General features: G+C 44.9%; 1 protein-coding gene across 1 annotated transcript in view; it reads left to right on the top strand.

Moving 5' to 3' along the window:
- Positions 1-13,308, top strand: part of Arfgap3 (ADP ribosylation factor GTPase activating protein 3) — a 48,318-nt gene that overhangs the window by 17,553 nt on the left and 17,457 nt on the right. The window contains exons 4-7 of the mRNA XM_046429429.2: positions 2,020-2,151; positions 3,157-3,240; positions 5,966-6,053; positions 11,510-11,569. Of these exons, the coding sequence (XP_046285385.1) occupies positions 2,020-2,151; positions 3,157-3,240; positions 5,966-6,053; positions 11,510-11,569 (364 nt within the window). The remainder of the gene's footprint in view (positions 1-2,019; positions 2,152-3,156; positions 3,241-5,965; positions 6,054-11,509; positions 11,570-13,308) is intronic.

Raw genomic sequence — 13,308 nt, 5'->3', positions numbered from 1 at the left:
GTAAAGTGTCCCAGGTTCAATCCCAATACAAAAACATATACATGTGGTGCTGAGGACCAAACCCAGGGCCTCACATGTGCTAGGTGAGCGCTCTACCGCTGAACCACAACCCCAGCCCCAAAAGTAACTTTTTTTTTAGTTGTAGATGCACACAATATTTTTGTTTTTATTTTTTAAGTTTTTTTATGTGGTACTGAGGATCCAACCCAGTGATTCATGAATGTGAGGCAAGTGCTCAACCACTGAGCTACAACCCCAGCCCTATAAAAGTAACTTTTAAAAATGTTCAAATAAGGCTGGGTGCAATGGCATGCTCCTGTAATCCCAGCAGCTTGAGAGGCTCAGGCAAGAGGATCTCGAGTTCAAAGCCAGCCTCAGCCAAAGTGAGGTGCTGGCTGGGATTGTGGCTCAGTGGTACAGCGCTCGCTTAGCATGTGCAAGGCCCTGGGTTCTATCCTCCGCACCACATAAAAACAAATAAGTAAAATAAAGATATTTAAAAAAAAAAAAAAAAAGTGAGGTGCTAAGCAACTCAGTAAGACCCTGTCTCTAAATAAAATACGAAATTTGGGGGTGTGGCTCAGTGCCCCTGATTTCAATCCTAGGTACCTCCCCCCCAAAAAAGTCCAAATAATTTATAGTTTTAAAAGAGTGCATAATATTTAAAATTAAATTTATATCTAAATTAGTAGTTTATAAAATGCCAGAATTCCTTAGGTCAATGTTTCTCATCCCGTTTTCATTATTATCACCTTAGCAGAAAAATTCCATTAACTTTGTTGTCTTAACTTGGATTGGATATTTCCTAATGAGGGAAATTAAGTGCTAAGGGACACAATCTGGTCAGGTAGGGGCGAGCCCTGGAGAGCCACAACCATTGCAGTAACCATTCCTTTTCTCCTTTGTGCCTCTTCATGTATACACTAGGTGTCTCCAGCACCTTGTTAGAAACCCTTTCTCATTAGCACGATGCTCACAGACTCAATAGTGCTGCCCTTATTGCTGAGGGTTGGAGTCACCAGTCCTCCAGCTCACCCTTTCAGGTGTGCAGAGAGCAGCTCGCCCCCACCAGTGAACATACGGAGACAGGGAGTCTGGGAGAGGGGAGACGGCAGAGCTGCTGACTGGGCCTAGAACCCGTCTGCTTGGCTTTGAACCCCAGCTCTGCCCTTGATGTCTGTCACCTTGGGTGCGTTGTTGAGTCCCTCTGTGCTCAGTTTCCTCACCTGTCCAGTGTAGTGGCAGTGGTGACCGCGTGATAGAGTGACTGTGAGCATTTGGTGGGACAATGCCCATGCCCAGCTTTGGACAGGAACTGAGAGATGTGGACCGTCAGTACTGGCCCTGATCAGATTGGGTCATTGCAAGGACGGCCTGTGCCAGTCTCTAGAAGACCCGCTTTAACTCATACATGAGTTCTGTGATTCCTTTGTACGTGTGGACTCTCGTGAAGTGGTGAAGGCCGTTTCTTCTAATTGTTTGAACATTTGTGCTGTCACCTCACCTGTGCCGTTATCTGTGCTGATGAAGAAAGGGTGCTGCACAGGGTAGGGGTTCGCAGAGCACCTAACCAACTTGTCAAGACTTCTGATTTAATGAAGTCCAAGTTGGAATTGCTTGCTCATGAATTAAAAATAGTTCTGAGACAAAAGGATCACAGGTTCAAGAACTTAGAACATGTCTCAAATAAAAAGTTTAAAACGTCAGGGCGTGTAGGTCAGTGGTAGAGTGTCCCTGGCTTCAATCCCAATACCAAAAAAAAAAAAAAAAAAAAAAGCCCTAAGTAGAAAGCTCTCCCCGAAATAATGGTCATCATGGCAGTTGGTTATATGGAGAAATGAGAGCCAGTGACTTCATATTATAAAGCACATCTCACATCCAGTTTTATTGATGCATTATGTTACCTTTGGATTTTACAAGGGAAATTTATTTTAGAACTGTTGGTGGTGTTCAAAGTATTTTGGTCTTGGACCCCACGTCATGTGGAACATTCTGTTACTCTGTCTGCTCTCCCTGCAGTCTTCCTTTTTCCATCAACACGGGTGTGCCACCAACGACACCAATGCCAAGTACAACAGCCGCGCAGCCCAGCTCTACAGGGAGAGGGTCAAGTCTCTGGCCTCCCAGGCTACCCGGAAACATGGCACCGATGTGAGTAGATGAGTGTCTCTCCTGGACGTGGTGCTTTGCCGGCACAGTAGAGCTTTCCCCTGGAGCCTCTTATAAGAAGCAGTGGCTCTCGTTATTCAAGGTAGTTATTTTCCATAAACTGGCAGTGAATACTGGATCAGCGAGTCCTGAAGCCTCACTCCTGGCAGCTGCAGGGTGAGGTTCTTCATCATCCAGCACATGACCCTAATGGAACATGTGTTTCTGTCTGGGGGTAGCTCACTCAGGGACTGGGGGAGCCACTCAGAGGTAGCGCACTTGCCTAGCATGTGCAGGACCCCGGGTTTGCTCCCCAACACTGCAAAGAAAGAATGAATGAATGAAGCCCGTATAACATGTGGTAACTCATGAACACTGAACCAGCAGCCAGGGGCTGGACCTTGTGCTCAGTGGACCTTACCTCACACATCATCTTCTCACGGAGACACACCACAGCCTTCAGAGCTTAGGGACACTTGACAGCCTTTAGCACTGTACTCAGGGGCCATTTTAAACAATGAAATTAGCAATAAAAAACCAAAAAATGTGAAAAACGTGGTACTGAAGTGTCTGCCAAGAGGACCTTGTTTCCAGGCCGAGCACTGAGGCAGGGAGGCGGGCTTTGCCTTATCAGCCTTGGCTCGAACGTGCTTCTTCTGCTACTTGGTTTTTGCTGCTCTGTGTGTGTCTGGAATGAACACAAAAATACCATGAGCACTGATTTGGGATCACAAGTACTGTGAGTGAGTGGGTGCCTTCCCGGGTATCGAATCCGAGAACACTGAGGGTTGGCTGTAGATGGAACCTCACTTCCATCTGAAGGCCTTGATCTGTCCTTAGAGCTGAGACACTTGAGCCCCTCAAGTGTGGAAGTGAAGTGCCTACACTGGGGCCCTGGGCAGGCAGCTCGTGGGAGGTCCAGTCTGCAGGAGGCAGCTGTCCAAGGGGAGGGAGAGCCCTGCACACCGTGTGGGGTGCCGAGCTGAGGCTGCTTTGTTTCTATTCCAGCTGTGGCTTGACAGCTGTGTGGCTCCACCTTTGTCTCCTCCACCAAAGGAGGAAGATTTTTTTGCCTCTCACGTCTCTCCTGAGGTATGTATTGTGCTTCACATGAATTTAAACTGCTTTTCCTGAAAGTTATAAAAGATACATATTTACCACGTTTCAATTAAGATACAGGCTAAGCTGCTGAGGTGTCAGGCTAAGCCCTGAGATGTCATGACATGAATAAGACAGAAATCAACTTCCACTGGTCAGAGGCAGGCTGCCCGGGGTCTCCTGGTGGGGTCCCCTGCTGTCCTCCACATGTGGCTTCCCTCGGGGTGTCCACTGTGGCTGCTGCAGTGTGAGGCCTTTCCCAGACTGTGGGCGGAGGACGGAGCTCAGTGCGGAGCAGTGTGGAGGCAGCTCACCTTGCTCAGGAACGCGGGTGCCCATGTGTGCCAAGCTGCCAGCGAGGCTAGGACACACTGCTCGCACGTGCAGTCAGCTCAGCTGTGCCCCTGGCAGATGAGCGTGGTTTCACTGGGGACGTGGGTCTTAGTGCCCAGTTTTGCCACGCAGCACAGCATATGCCTCAGGAGCATTGTGGGAAATGAATAAGTGAATCCAGGAAAAGGTTCTTGATACCTGGTGAGCTTTCTGTCGATGCCATTTCGCTGTTCTCCTCTTGGAGGTCTGACAGCAGGCCACTTCTGGAGGTTCCCCCAGAGCCCTAGGCACCGGAGAAGCTTGGTGCATTCACTTGACCTTGCCCTCCCTCCCGCAGCTCCTGCTGGGGAGGGGGCACCAGCTGCTTACGTGCTCTTCAGTTCATGTTTAATTTCCAAGTTAAAGCTATGTACAGCTGTATAAGTTCCTGTTGTTCACTTTCTGTCACTGAAACAAATACCTGAGAGAATCAGCTGATAAAGAGAAGACGCTCATCTGGGCTCACGGTTTGGAGGTCCTAGTCCACGCTCCATTGCCCTGCTCCTTTGGGCCTGTGGCAGCACATCATGGCAGGGAGTGTGTGGATGAGCAAAGCTGCTCACCTGTGGCCAGGCTGGACTGAAGAGGAGAGAGAGAAGAGAAGGGGTCCCAAAGTCCCCTTCAAGAGCACACCTCCCCCCTGTGATCCAAAGAGCTCTTTGGCCCCGACTCTTAAAGGCTCCACCACCTCCTCCTAGTCCGTGGGCCAGGGCAAAGCTCTGATGCACAGGCCTTGGGGAGCATTTAAGATGCAGGCCACAGGAGTGGCCAAACTTTGTGTTTTTTTCTGTTATAATTTGCACACACATTATCACTGGTGTAGTCAGTGGTTACCAAAAAAGAGGGAAACAGAAAACAAAAGATCAGGTGGTGTCTTATGGTATGTTGCTTTTGTTTTATAAAGAACTAGGCATAGAATATCCATGATTAATAGATGAGAAGTGTTAGAAATGATGGGCTGGAAAGAGGAGAAATAGGGGCAATGTATATGGATATAGACTGGAATCTAATCCATGTTGACCTCAGTGTGTGATCTGTGTGTATAAAATATGTAAGTATGTCACACACATGCAGAGACAGAGAACTACAGACACCTGTGTGTACGGGGATCAGCACACACAGAGGTCACCTAGCTGAGTCCCAGAGAGGGCCTAGGGAAGCAGCAGCCTGAGACAGCAAGCATACCTGGGGTCCAGATCTTGGTTTCCAAACACCACTGTCCCATAAAAGAAGCCAGGTTACTTGTGGAGAAATGGCAGCTGAGGCTGTTGGGGCCAGAAGAGTCTGGAGCATCCTCTGTTGGAAATAGAAAGTCAGGGAGTGCTGTCCAGAGGATCGTGACCAACCTGAAAGAGCCCCCACCCCCTGTGCTCAAAGCTGGAGCAACTGGGACCAGAAAATAAAAAAGGAAGGTGTTGAATTGTAATCCAAGGAACAAAATAAATATTTACAAGTCCATACTGTTTTAAATAAGTGATTGGGAAATAAGTAAATGGATAGGGGAGAAGGGACAGTCTTCCTCATCGAATCCCAGGTCATGTATGTGAATATTGCCCCTTCAGGAGGTGGCGCTCAGCTGCCCTCCCCTTATGCACAGCCTGGGCTTGGGGAGTTACCTCCCGAGACTGGCGTCAGGAAAGGGAGAAAGTGACTTTACGGTGGAGGAAGCTGGCGGACACTTAATAGTGTGTCAAGTCTAGTGTCACACTGTTGAGTGACATTGACGTGGTATAAGAGGAGCCCTTCTCTGTGGTGTCTTGCCCAAATCCAAGCCTAAGCAGGAGAGAACATCAGAGAAGCAAACCAAGGGACATTCCACAAAGTGCCTGACTAGTGTCCTTCAAAAGTTTTAAGGTCATCAAAAACATGGAAAGACTGAGAAATTGTCACAAGCCAGAGGAGCCCAAAAAGTAGGACAGCTACATTTACTGTGGCATCCTGGGCCAGAAGAGGCGTTGGCTTAAAACCTGGTGAAATTCAGATAAAGCCTGGAGGTTAGCTGATCCAAGGGATGGTTTCATTCCCTGTTTTGACAGGTGCATCAGGGGTGTCTAACATCACAGGAGGCTGAGTGGCGGGCACATGGAAACTCGGTGCACTAGCTTTGCAGCTTTCGGGCAGATCTGAAATGCCTCCAGAATACACGTGTTATTTTTAAAAAGGTGGGACGGTGAGCACTTGAGCCCTGCAGCAGACGCTCAGGTGTGACTGTGTTTTAGCATCGCCCTCTCCACTGTGCAGGCCCTCGGAAGGCGGCTGTTCCCGTGTTGGGTTTTGCCCTGCACTGAATGCTTTCTTGTCACTCTCCTTGCTTTGTTTGCTAATGACTTTCCTCACCTTGCTTCAGGTGAGCACCACAACGCAGCCATCAGCACAGCCAGAACCAGCTCCCTTAGGACCACAGGCCACGGAAGCCACTCCAGAAAATAAGGAAGGTGGGGTCCTAGAGCTGTCACATAATGCTGTTCTGTTTCCTTGGCATGTTGTCAAACTGTTAAAATTAAGGTGTGAAGCGGGCACAGTGACGCATGCCTGTAATCCCAGGAGCTTGGGAGGCTGAGGTAGGAGGATCACAAGTTCAAAGTCAGCCTCAGCAATTTAGTGAGGCTCTAAGCAACTTCCTGAGACTCTGTCTCTACATAAAATACAAAACAAAAGCACTGGGGATGTGACTCAGTGCAAGCTCCTTAGGTTCAATCCCAGGTCCCCCGCCCTGCAAAAAAAATAAGATGTGAACCCTTCTGTGTTAGCAAAAAGAGATTATGATAGATCATGGAGATTTCTGAGTGTGTAATATGATCTCATTTTTTTAAAAAAAAGCAAGAAAAACATACACACAGGAGACAATCTGGAAGGCATGTACCACATTGTTAACTAAAGAGTAGAAATCCCTAAGATTTTTTTGGTTTCTTGATACAGCATTGATGTGCCTTTTTTTTTTTTTTTTTTGGTGGTACTGGTGGTAAAACCCAGAGCCTCACACATGCTACTCCAGTGCTTTACCACTGAGACACATTCCCTAGCCCCAAAGTGTCTGAACTTTTATAATGAGTACAAGCTCCTTGTATAATCCGAAAACAAGATTTTAATTTTAAAACTATTTCCTAAATAATTGACACCTAATGACTTACATTTGGTGAGTTTATTGTGGGATATTTATTGTAAATAAATATTAAAAATCTCTTATGTGATATTAGGAGTCATCCCTTTCTCTTAAAATTGAGCATCTTTTGAGATTGAACCCAGGCTTGCTTAACCACTGAGCTACATCCCCAGCCCTTTGTTTTTTGGGTTTTGGGTTTTTTTGTGGTGCTGGGGATTGAACCCAGGGCCTTGTGGATGCAAGGTTCCTATCAACTGAGCTATGTCCCCATCCCCAAATTGAGCATCTTTTGTTAGCCAGAGTGTTAGGCCAGTAACAACTAGAAGGAACATTCTGACAGCTGGGCAGTGAGCTTTGGGACAAGGTATTGTAAGGCAGCCTGGAGCAGTGTGAGGAGAACAGAGTCACCAAGCCTGTGCTGAGTCACAGTGGGATGTCTGAGAGGGCCTCAAACCACAGGCTTCAGAGGGCCAGTGTTGGCTTCATGTAGGAGACATGCCCAGGGGTCAGGAAGACGCCCTCCAGCTCTGGGCAACAGTGAACTGTTTAGTAAGAGGAATTGTAACACAAATCTACATTTTGGAAAAAAAGAATTAAGAAAAGCATAATTCCTTCTTTCTTTCTTTCTTTCTTTCTTTCTTTTTAGTTGTAGATGGGCACAGTACCTTTATTTTATTTTTTTTATGTGGTGCTGAGGATGGAACATAGTGCCTCACACGTGCTAGGCAAGTGCTCTACCAATGAGCCCCAGCCCCTTCTTTCCTCTTGACACTAAACTAAATTCTAGTGGATCAAGGATTTGAATGGAAACATGGTGGCCCTAGAAGAAAACTCTGGAGAAGCTTCCGGTGACCTGGGAGCGGGAGCCCTTCTGTGCATATTCAAACCTCATAATAGGGAAAGATTAATAAATCTGGCTTCATGCATATTTAACATTTCCATTCTGAAAAAAATAGACAAATGATAAATATTTGCAATTCTTATATAGGTAAAAGGCTGTTCCTCAACTCTAACATGACTTTTTTTGCATGATTTGCAACCTGTAGGTTTTTTTCCTCATATCCCTGGCCCCTTCCTAGGTTTTTGTTTTCTGGTCCTGAGGATTGAACCCAGAGGCAGCCTATCACTGAGCTCTAGCCCTGTCCCCCTCCTGCCCCCCCCCGCTTTTATTTATTTATTTATTTATTTGAAACGAGGTCTCAGTGGCTGCACCACCCTGAGCTAGACCCCTAGTCCCGCATTCCTTGTGTGACTTCTCAGGCTGCACAGAAGTGGTTTCCACACCTCTGTCTGCAATTTGACTTCTTGTTTCCTGCAAAACAAAACTGCGGCCACGCCGGCCCTTCCTGTCTCTCCTGGGTGTGCTCTCTGTTTTGCGTAGGGTGCAGGACTGTCCCCTGATTGGCATGGGTTGGCTTTTTGTTGGCGTTTTGGCTCCAGGTCTGCCACGGGCACTGCCGGCCCAGCTGCGTACTTGTACTTTGTCTCCTCGTGGCACAGCACACCTTGTTCTGGAAATGACTGTGTCCCTTAGTTCGCATGTCACTGTGTCTCCTCCCCTGCTTTTTTTTAAGATGTGGGATCTATCAGAGCAGTTGATTGAGTCCCCTTATCCCTAAAGAGAGAAGAGAAAAACAATTCCAACACTTTCCTAATGAACGAGGGAGGGTGGGTCATGTATTTTCTGAAAGTACAAGTGATGATCTGACTGTTGTCACTATTACAATTTAGTGGCATAAAAGGCCCTTTGGGATTGAAGGTTATGGGCCGCAGGTGTTGGGGGGCCTCTAGGGTCCAGTGTCTCGGTTCGTTTTATTAACTGGAACCTCAGCAACCAAACTCAGACGAGGAACCATTCTGTGACCTGCTCCCTGAACTGACAGCTCCCCCTGAAAGGCCTTTAATATGGGAAAGCACCTTCCTGTCCCCGTGGGAAGGTCACACAAGCTGCTGAGGATTGAGGAGACCTTTGATGGTGCTTTACCTGGGATATCTTTGTCCCCACAGGTGGCAAGGGGCAGCCTCTTGAGTGACCTTAGTCAATCAAATGAGGAGAGAACAAAAGAGCTTCTTCACCCAGTGCCCCCCACCTTAGGTCCTTTAGTCCCCGCTGCCCCTGCGGTGTCAGAGCAGAGCCCCACTCAGTAGGTCACAGCGAGGTGCGTGTCCACTCCCCCCGCTGTGCCTATTGAAACACCGATGTAACTAGAGTTTACGTTTTAGTTACAAAAGTGACAAGTAGAGTTTCCTCTGGTTCAGTATTGGGGCTGACATTTTAAAAATAGCTCTACTGACGTATAATTCCAAACTTTAAAATTCACCCTTTTTAAAAAGTGTACATTCCTGTGGTTTTTAGTATAATCACAAGGTTGTGGCACAATTCACCACTAAATGATTTCAGGATATTTTCAGCAGCCCACACTCCTTTCATGTCCCCTTTCCCTCCACTGCTGGCAGCTGCTGGGCTCGTCCCATCTCTGTGGCTTGGCCTGACCTGAACATCTCACACGGGTGGAATCATACAACACGTGGCCTCCCGTGACTGGCGGCTCATGCTTGTCACGGATGTTTTAGGGCTCACCTTGTTCCTGATTGTAGCCTAGTAATATTGTGTGGACATACTGCATTTTATTTGGCCATTTTTAAAGTAATAAGTAAAACCAAATTACAGTGAAAAATATATTTTAAATGAAGTCTTAACATAGCTCCCAACCAGGATCAGTTTTTAGGTAAACTAGAAAACAGGGTAAATTTCTTGGCAACTGAAATTTGAACTTCTATCATCAATGAAGCTGGTGTTAAATTTTCCAATATATTGAGAATATATATATATATATATATATATATATATACACACACACACACACACACACACACACACACACACACACACTAGGTAGCCCAGGGGCTGAGGATCCAAAGTTAAAGGCCAGGGCTGAGGCTGTGGCTCAGTGATAGAACACTTGCCTAGCAGTGTGAGGCACTGGGTTTGATCCTCAGCACCACATAAAAGTAAATAAATAAAATAAAGGTATTGTGTCCATCTATAACTAAAAATATTTTTTAAAAAAGAAAGAAAGTTAGGGCTGAGGATGTGGCTCAAGCGGTAGCGCGCTCGCCTGGCATGCGTGTGGCCCGAGTTTGATCCTCAGCACCACATACAAACAAAGATGTTGTGTCCGCCAAGAACTAAAAAACAAATATTAAAAATTCTCTCTCTCTCTCTCTCTCTCTCTCTCAAAAAAAGAAAAAAGGTTGAAGGCCAGCCTCGACAACTTAGTGAGTCCCTAAGGAACTTAGTGAGGCCCTAAGAAATTTAGTGAGATCCTGTATCAAAGTAAAACATAAAAAGGCTGGGGATATGGCTCAGTGGTAAACCACCCTGGGTTCAATCCTCAGTACAATAAATAAATAAGGCTTGGGATGTGGCTCAGTATTAAAGCACCCCTGGATTCAATTCCTAGTGACACACACCACACACACACACACACACACACACACACACACAATGTTTCTTTGAAACACTAAATCATGAGGTGGAATTCCGAACAATATTAGTTGAAGGGATCACTAACATTTTTATTCTGTAAAACCTAAGGATAAAGAATACGCTTCTGGGGCTTGGACTATGGCTCAGTGGTAGAGCACTTGCCTTGCACGTGTGAGGCACTGGGTTTGATTCTCAGCACCACACATAAATAAATAAATAAAATAAAGATCTGTTAACAACTAAGGGAGAAAATATTTACAAAGAAAAAAAAATAGAATACACCTCTATTGGGTATGGTGGCGCATGGCTGTAATCCCAGTGGCTCAGGTGGTTGAGGCAGGAGGATCGCGAGTTCAAAGCAGCCTTATTAGAAAGCTAGGTGCTAAGCAACTCAGTGAGACCCTGTCTCTAAATAAAATATAAATAGGGCTGGGGTGTGGCTCAGTGGTTGAGTGCCCTGAGTTCAATCCCCGGTACCCAAAAAAAAAAAAAAAAGAATACACTTCTTGAGTGGATTTTTTTTCCTAGTACTTAGGATTGAACTTGGGCTTGGGCATGGTAAGCCAGTGCTCTACCCCTGTGCTACATCCCCAGTCCTTTTTTTTTTTTTTTTTTTTGAGAGTGTCTGGCCTTGAACTTGTGGTCTTCCTGCCTCCTCCCAAGTTGTTGGGATCACAGGCAGGCTTTTAAATCAAATTGCTTATGTGGTAGAGCACTTGCCTAGCACAAGTGAGGCCCTGGGTTCAATCCCCAGCAAACAAACAAAAATTCAGTTTAAATCAAAAAGCTTATACTCATGTAGAGAGAATGGTTACTGGGTATGGGGTACAGTTGGATAGATGGAATAATTTCTAATGTCATATATAGCATAATAAAATGACTATGATTGACAATAATTAATTATATATTTCAAAATAGTTAATAGGATTTTAAGTGTTCCCAGTACAAAGAAATGCTAAATGTTTGAAATGATAGATCTGATTACACATTGTAGACATGCATTGAAATGTCATACTATATCCTGTAAATGTGTATGATTATTGTGTAATTATGATAAGGTCTGATAATGTAGCTCAGTAGTGAAATACTTGCCTGGCATGGGTGAGGCCCTGGCTTCCATCACCAGCTCCACCCCCCAAAATTATGATGATAAAATAGAATACGGAGCTACAGAGAAAGATGATATTTGACAAAATTGAATAAAATGTACAGTATTGAGCAAGTTAAATTATTACGCATGCAAAAGCAAGTTTGTTGAGCATATTTCCTTTATTAATGTTAATGTTTTAAACTTTCAGGGGGACCAGAGCAAGGCCCGAGCGTGGAAGGTCTTAATGCCCCAGCGAAGGCTGCTGTAGGTAATGTTTTTACAACCCGAGACAGTCAGGTCTGTCTTTGCCTTCTGCCTCATGTCTCGCTGTCGAGTGCTGACGCCTCATGACTTCCATCCCTCGCGAGCCAGCCCGGAGAACCCGAAGATGAGGGTGGCTGCAGGCGTGAGTGGGGTGGTGATGCACAGCATGAGCAGAGCTGAGCACCACACCGTTCTGGTTCATTCAAGAACTCAGAATTCTCTTCCCTTTGATTTAATTTTTTTTTTTTTTTTTTAGTTGTAGATGAACACAATATCTTTATTTTATTTATGTGGTGCTGAGGATCACGCATTTGAGGCAAGCACTCAACCACTGAGCTACAACCCCAGCCCCCCTTTGATTTTATAATAGATGAACTAAACACTGACTTTTCATTATTAAGGAATCATTTGAAATCGATGCATATTCACTGGACATAGCTGCTTTGGTGAAAACAAGTAAGCTGTGTAGAAATGTTCCTGACATTTTCATTAGAGGTTAGAAGCGGGTTATGTGACAAAGGCAGTATAAACCTAAACAAGAGTGATGGAAGCCTGGCACGGTGACACACACCAGTAATCCCAGCAGTTCAAGGCTGAGGCAGGAGGATCACAAGTTTGAGGCCAGTCTCAGCAACTTAGCAAGATACTGTCTCAAAATAAAAAATCAGAAGGGCTGGGGATGTAGCTCAGTGGTTAAGTGCCCCAGGTTTGATCCCTAATACCTAAAAAGAAAAAGAAAATGGTTAAAAAGTTTTATTTTTTATGGGTATCTTTTCTAATTATGTTCTCTTATTAGGACTAATGATCATCTTTTGCTCTTTGTGGTTTCTTGCTCTTTTTTCCCATCATAGAATACTTTCTTCTGTGGTGCTGGGGATGGAACACAGGATCTCACTCATGCTAGGCAATGCTCTATCAATCACTGAGCTACACCCCAGCCTGCACATACTCACTTTTATAGGGAAAAAAAATTAAGATTTTACTTTTGCTGGGTATCTTAAACATTATTATACAAATAAAACATATACTCTTTGAAGTTTACTCAGTAAATGATTTTTAAATAAATTTTCTCTGTAAGGCTCAGTGGTACACACCTGTAGTTCCAGCTATTATAAAACACAAAACAAAACGAAAAATTTTTTTCTAAAACCATGTGTTTTATTTCACTTGATCTTAGCCAAAAGACCAAGAAGCAATGAAATGACTGCTTGATACTTCTTAGTGGCTCATATGACAAAAATCTGTATAAGTTGAGGTGAAAAAGCTCATTGCTGACAGCTTTAGTTGTACACATAATGCTGGGCTAACTTTGTACTTTAAAATAATTTTCACTGGGGAGCAGATGGAGTTCAGTGGTAGAGAGCTTGCCTAGCACATGCAAGGCCCTGAGTTTGAGCCCCAGCATCACACACACAAAATTATCATCATAGCATAATTTTTAAAGTTTCTGAAGAGCAGAGCACAGTAGAGCTCGTTCTCACATACATTTTTAAATACTCCTAAGGAAAATGCTGAATGGGATGGTCCCAGGTTCGTGCTTTGTCTTCAGCGTGGGCAGCAGAATTCATGTTTTCTCTTGAGTTTGCACACTGCATGGAGAGGCAGAGGACACTGTCTTATGCTCTGTCCATCTAAGTTATACTCATGTGCATGAGTTTTCTGGATGACAAACTAAAGTGGGAAAATCTTATAGTCTTTAGTAATATACAGCATCTTAAATTTCTTTTAACATACATAGTAAAT

This window comes from Marmota monax, unplaced genomic scaffold, assembly GCF_021218885.2.
Source record: "Marmota monax isolate L192 unplaced genomic scaffold, Marmota_monax_Labrador192_F-V1.1 WCK01_AAM20220418_F8-fsc00051, whole genome shotgun sequence".
In the NCBI taxonomy this organism is placed as follows: domain Eukaryota; kingdom Metazoa; phylum Chordata; class Mammalia; order Rodentia; family Sciuridae; genus Marmota; species Marmota monax.
The sequence above is the reverse complement of the archived record's forward strand: the minus strand, read 5'-3'. Positions and strand labels throughout refer to the sequence as shown.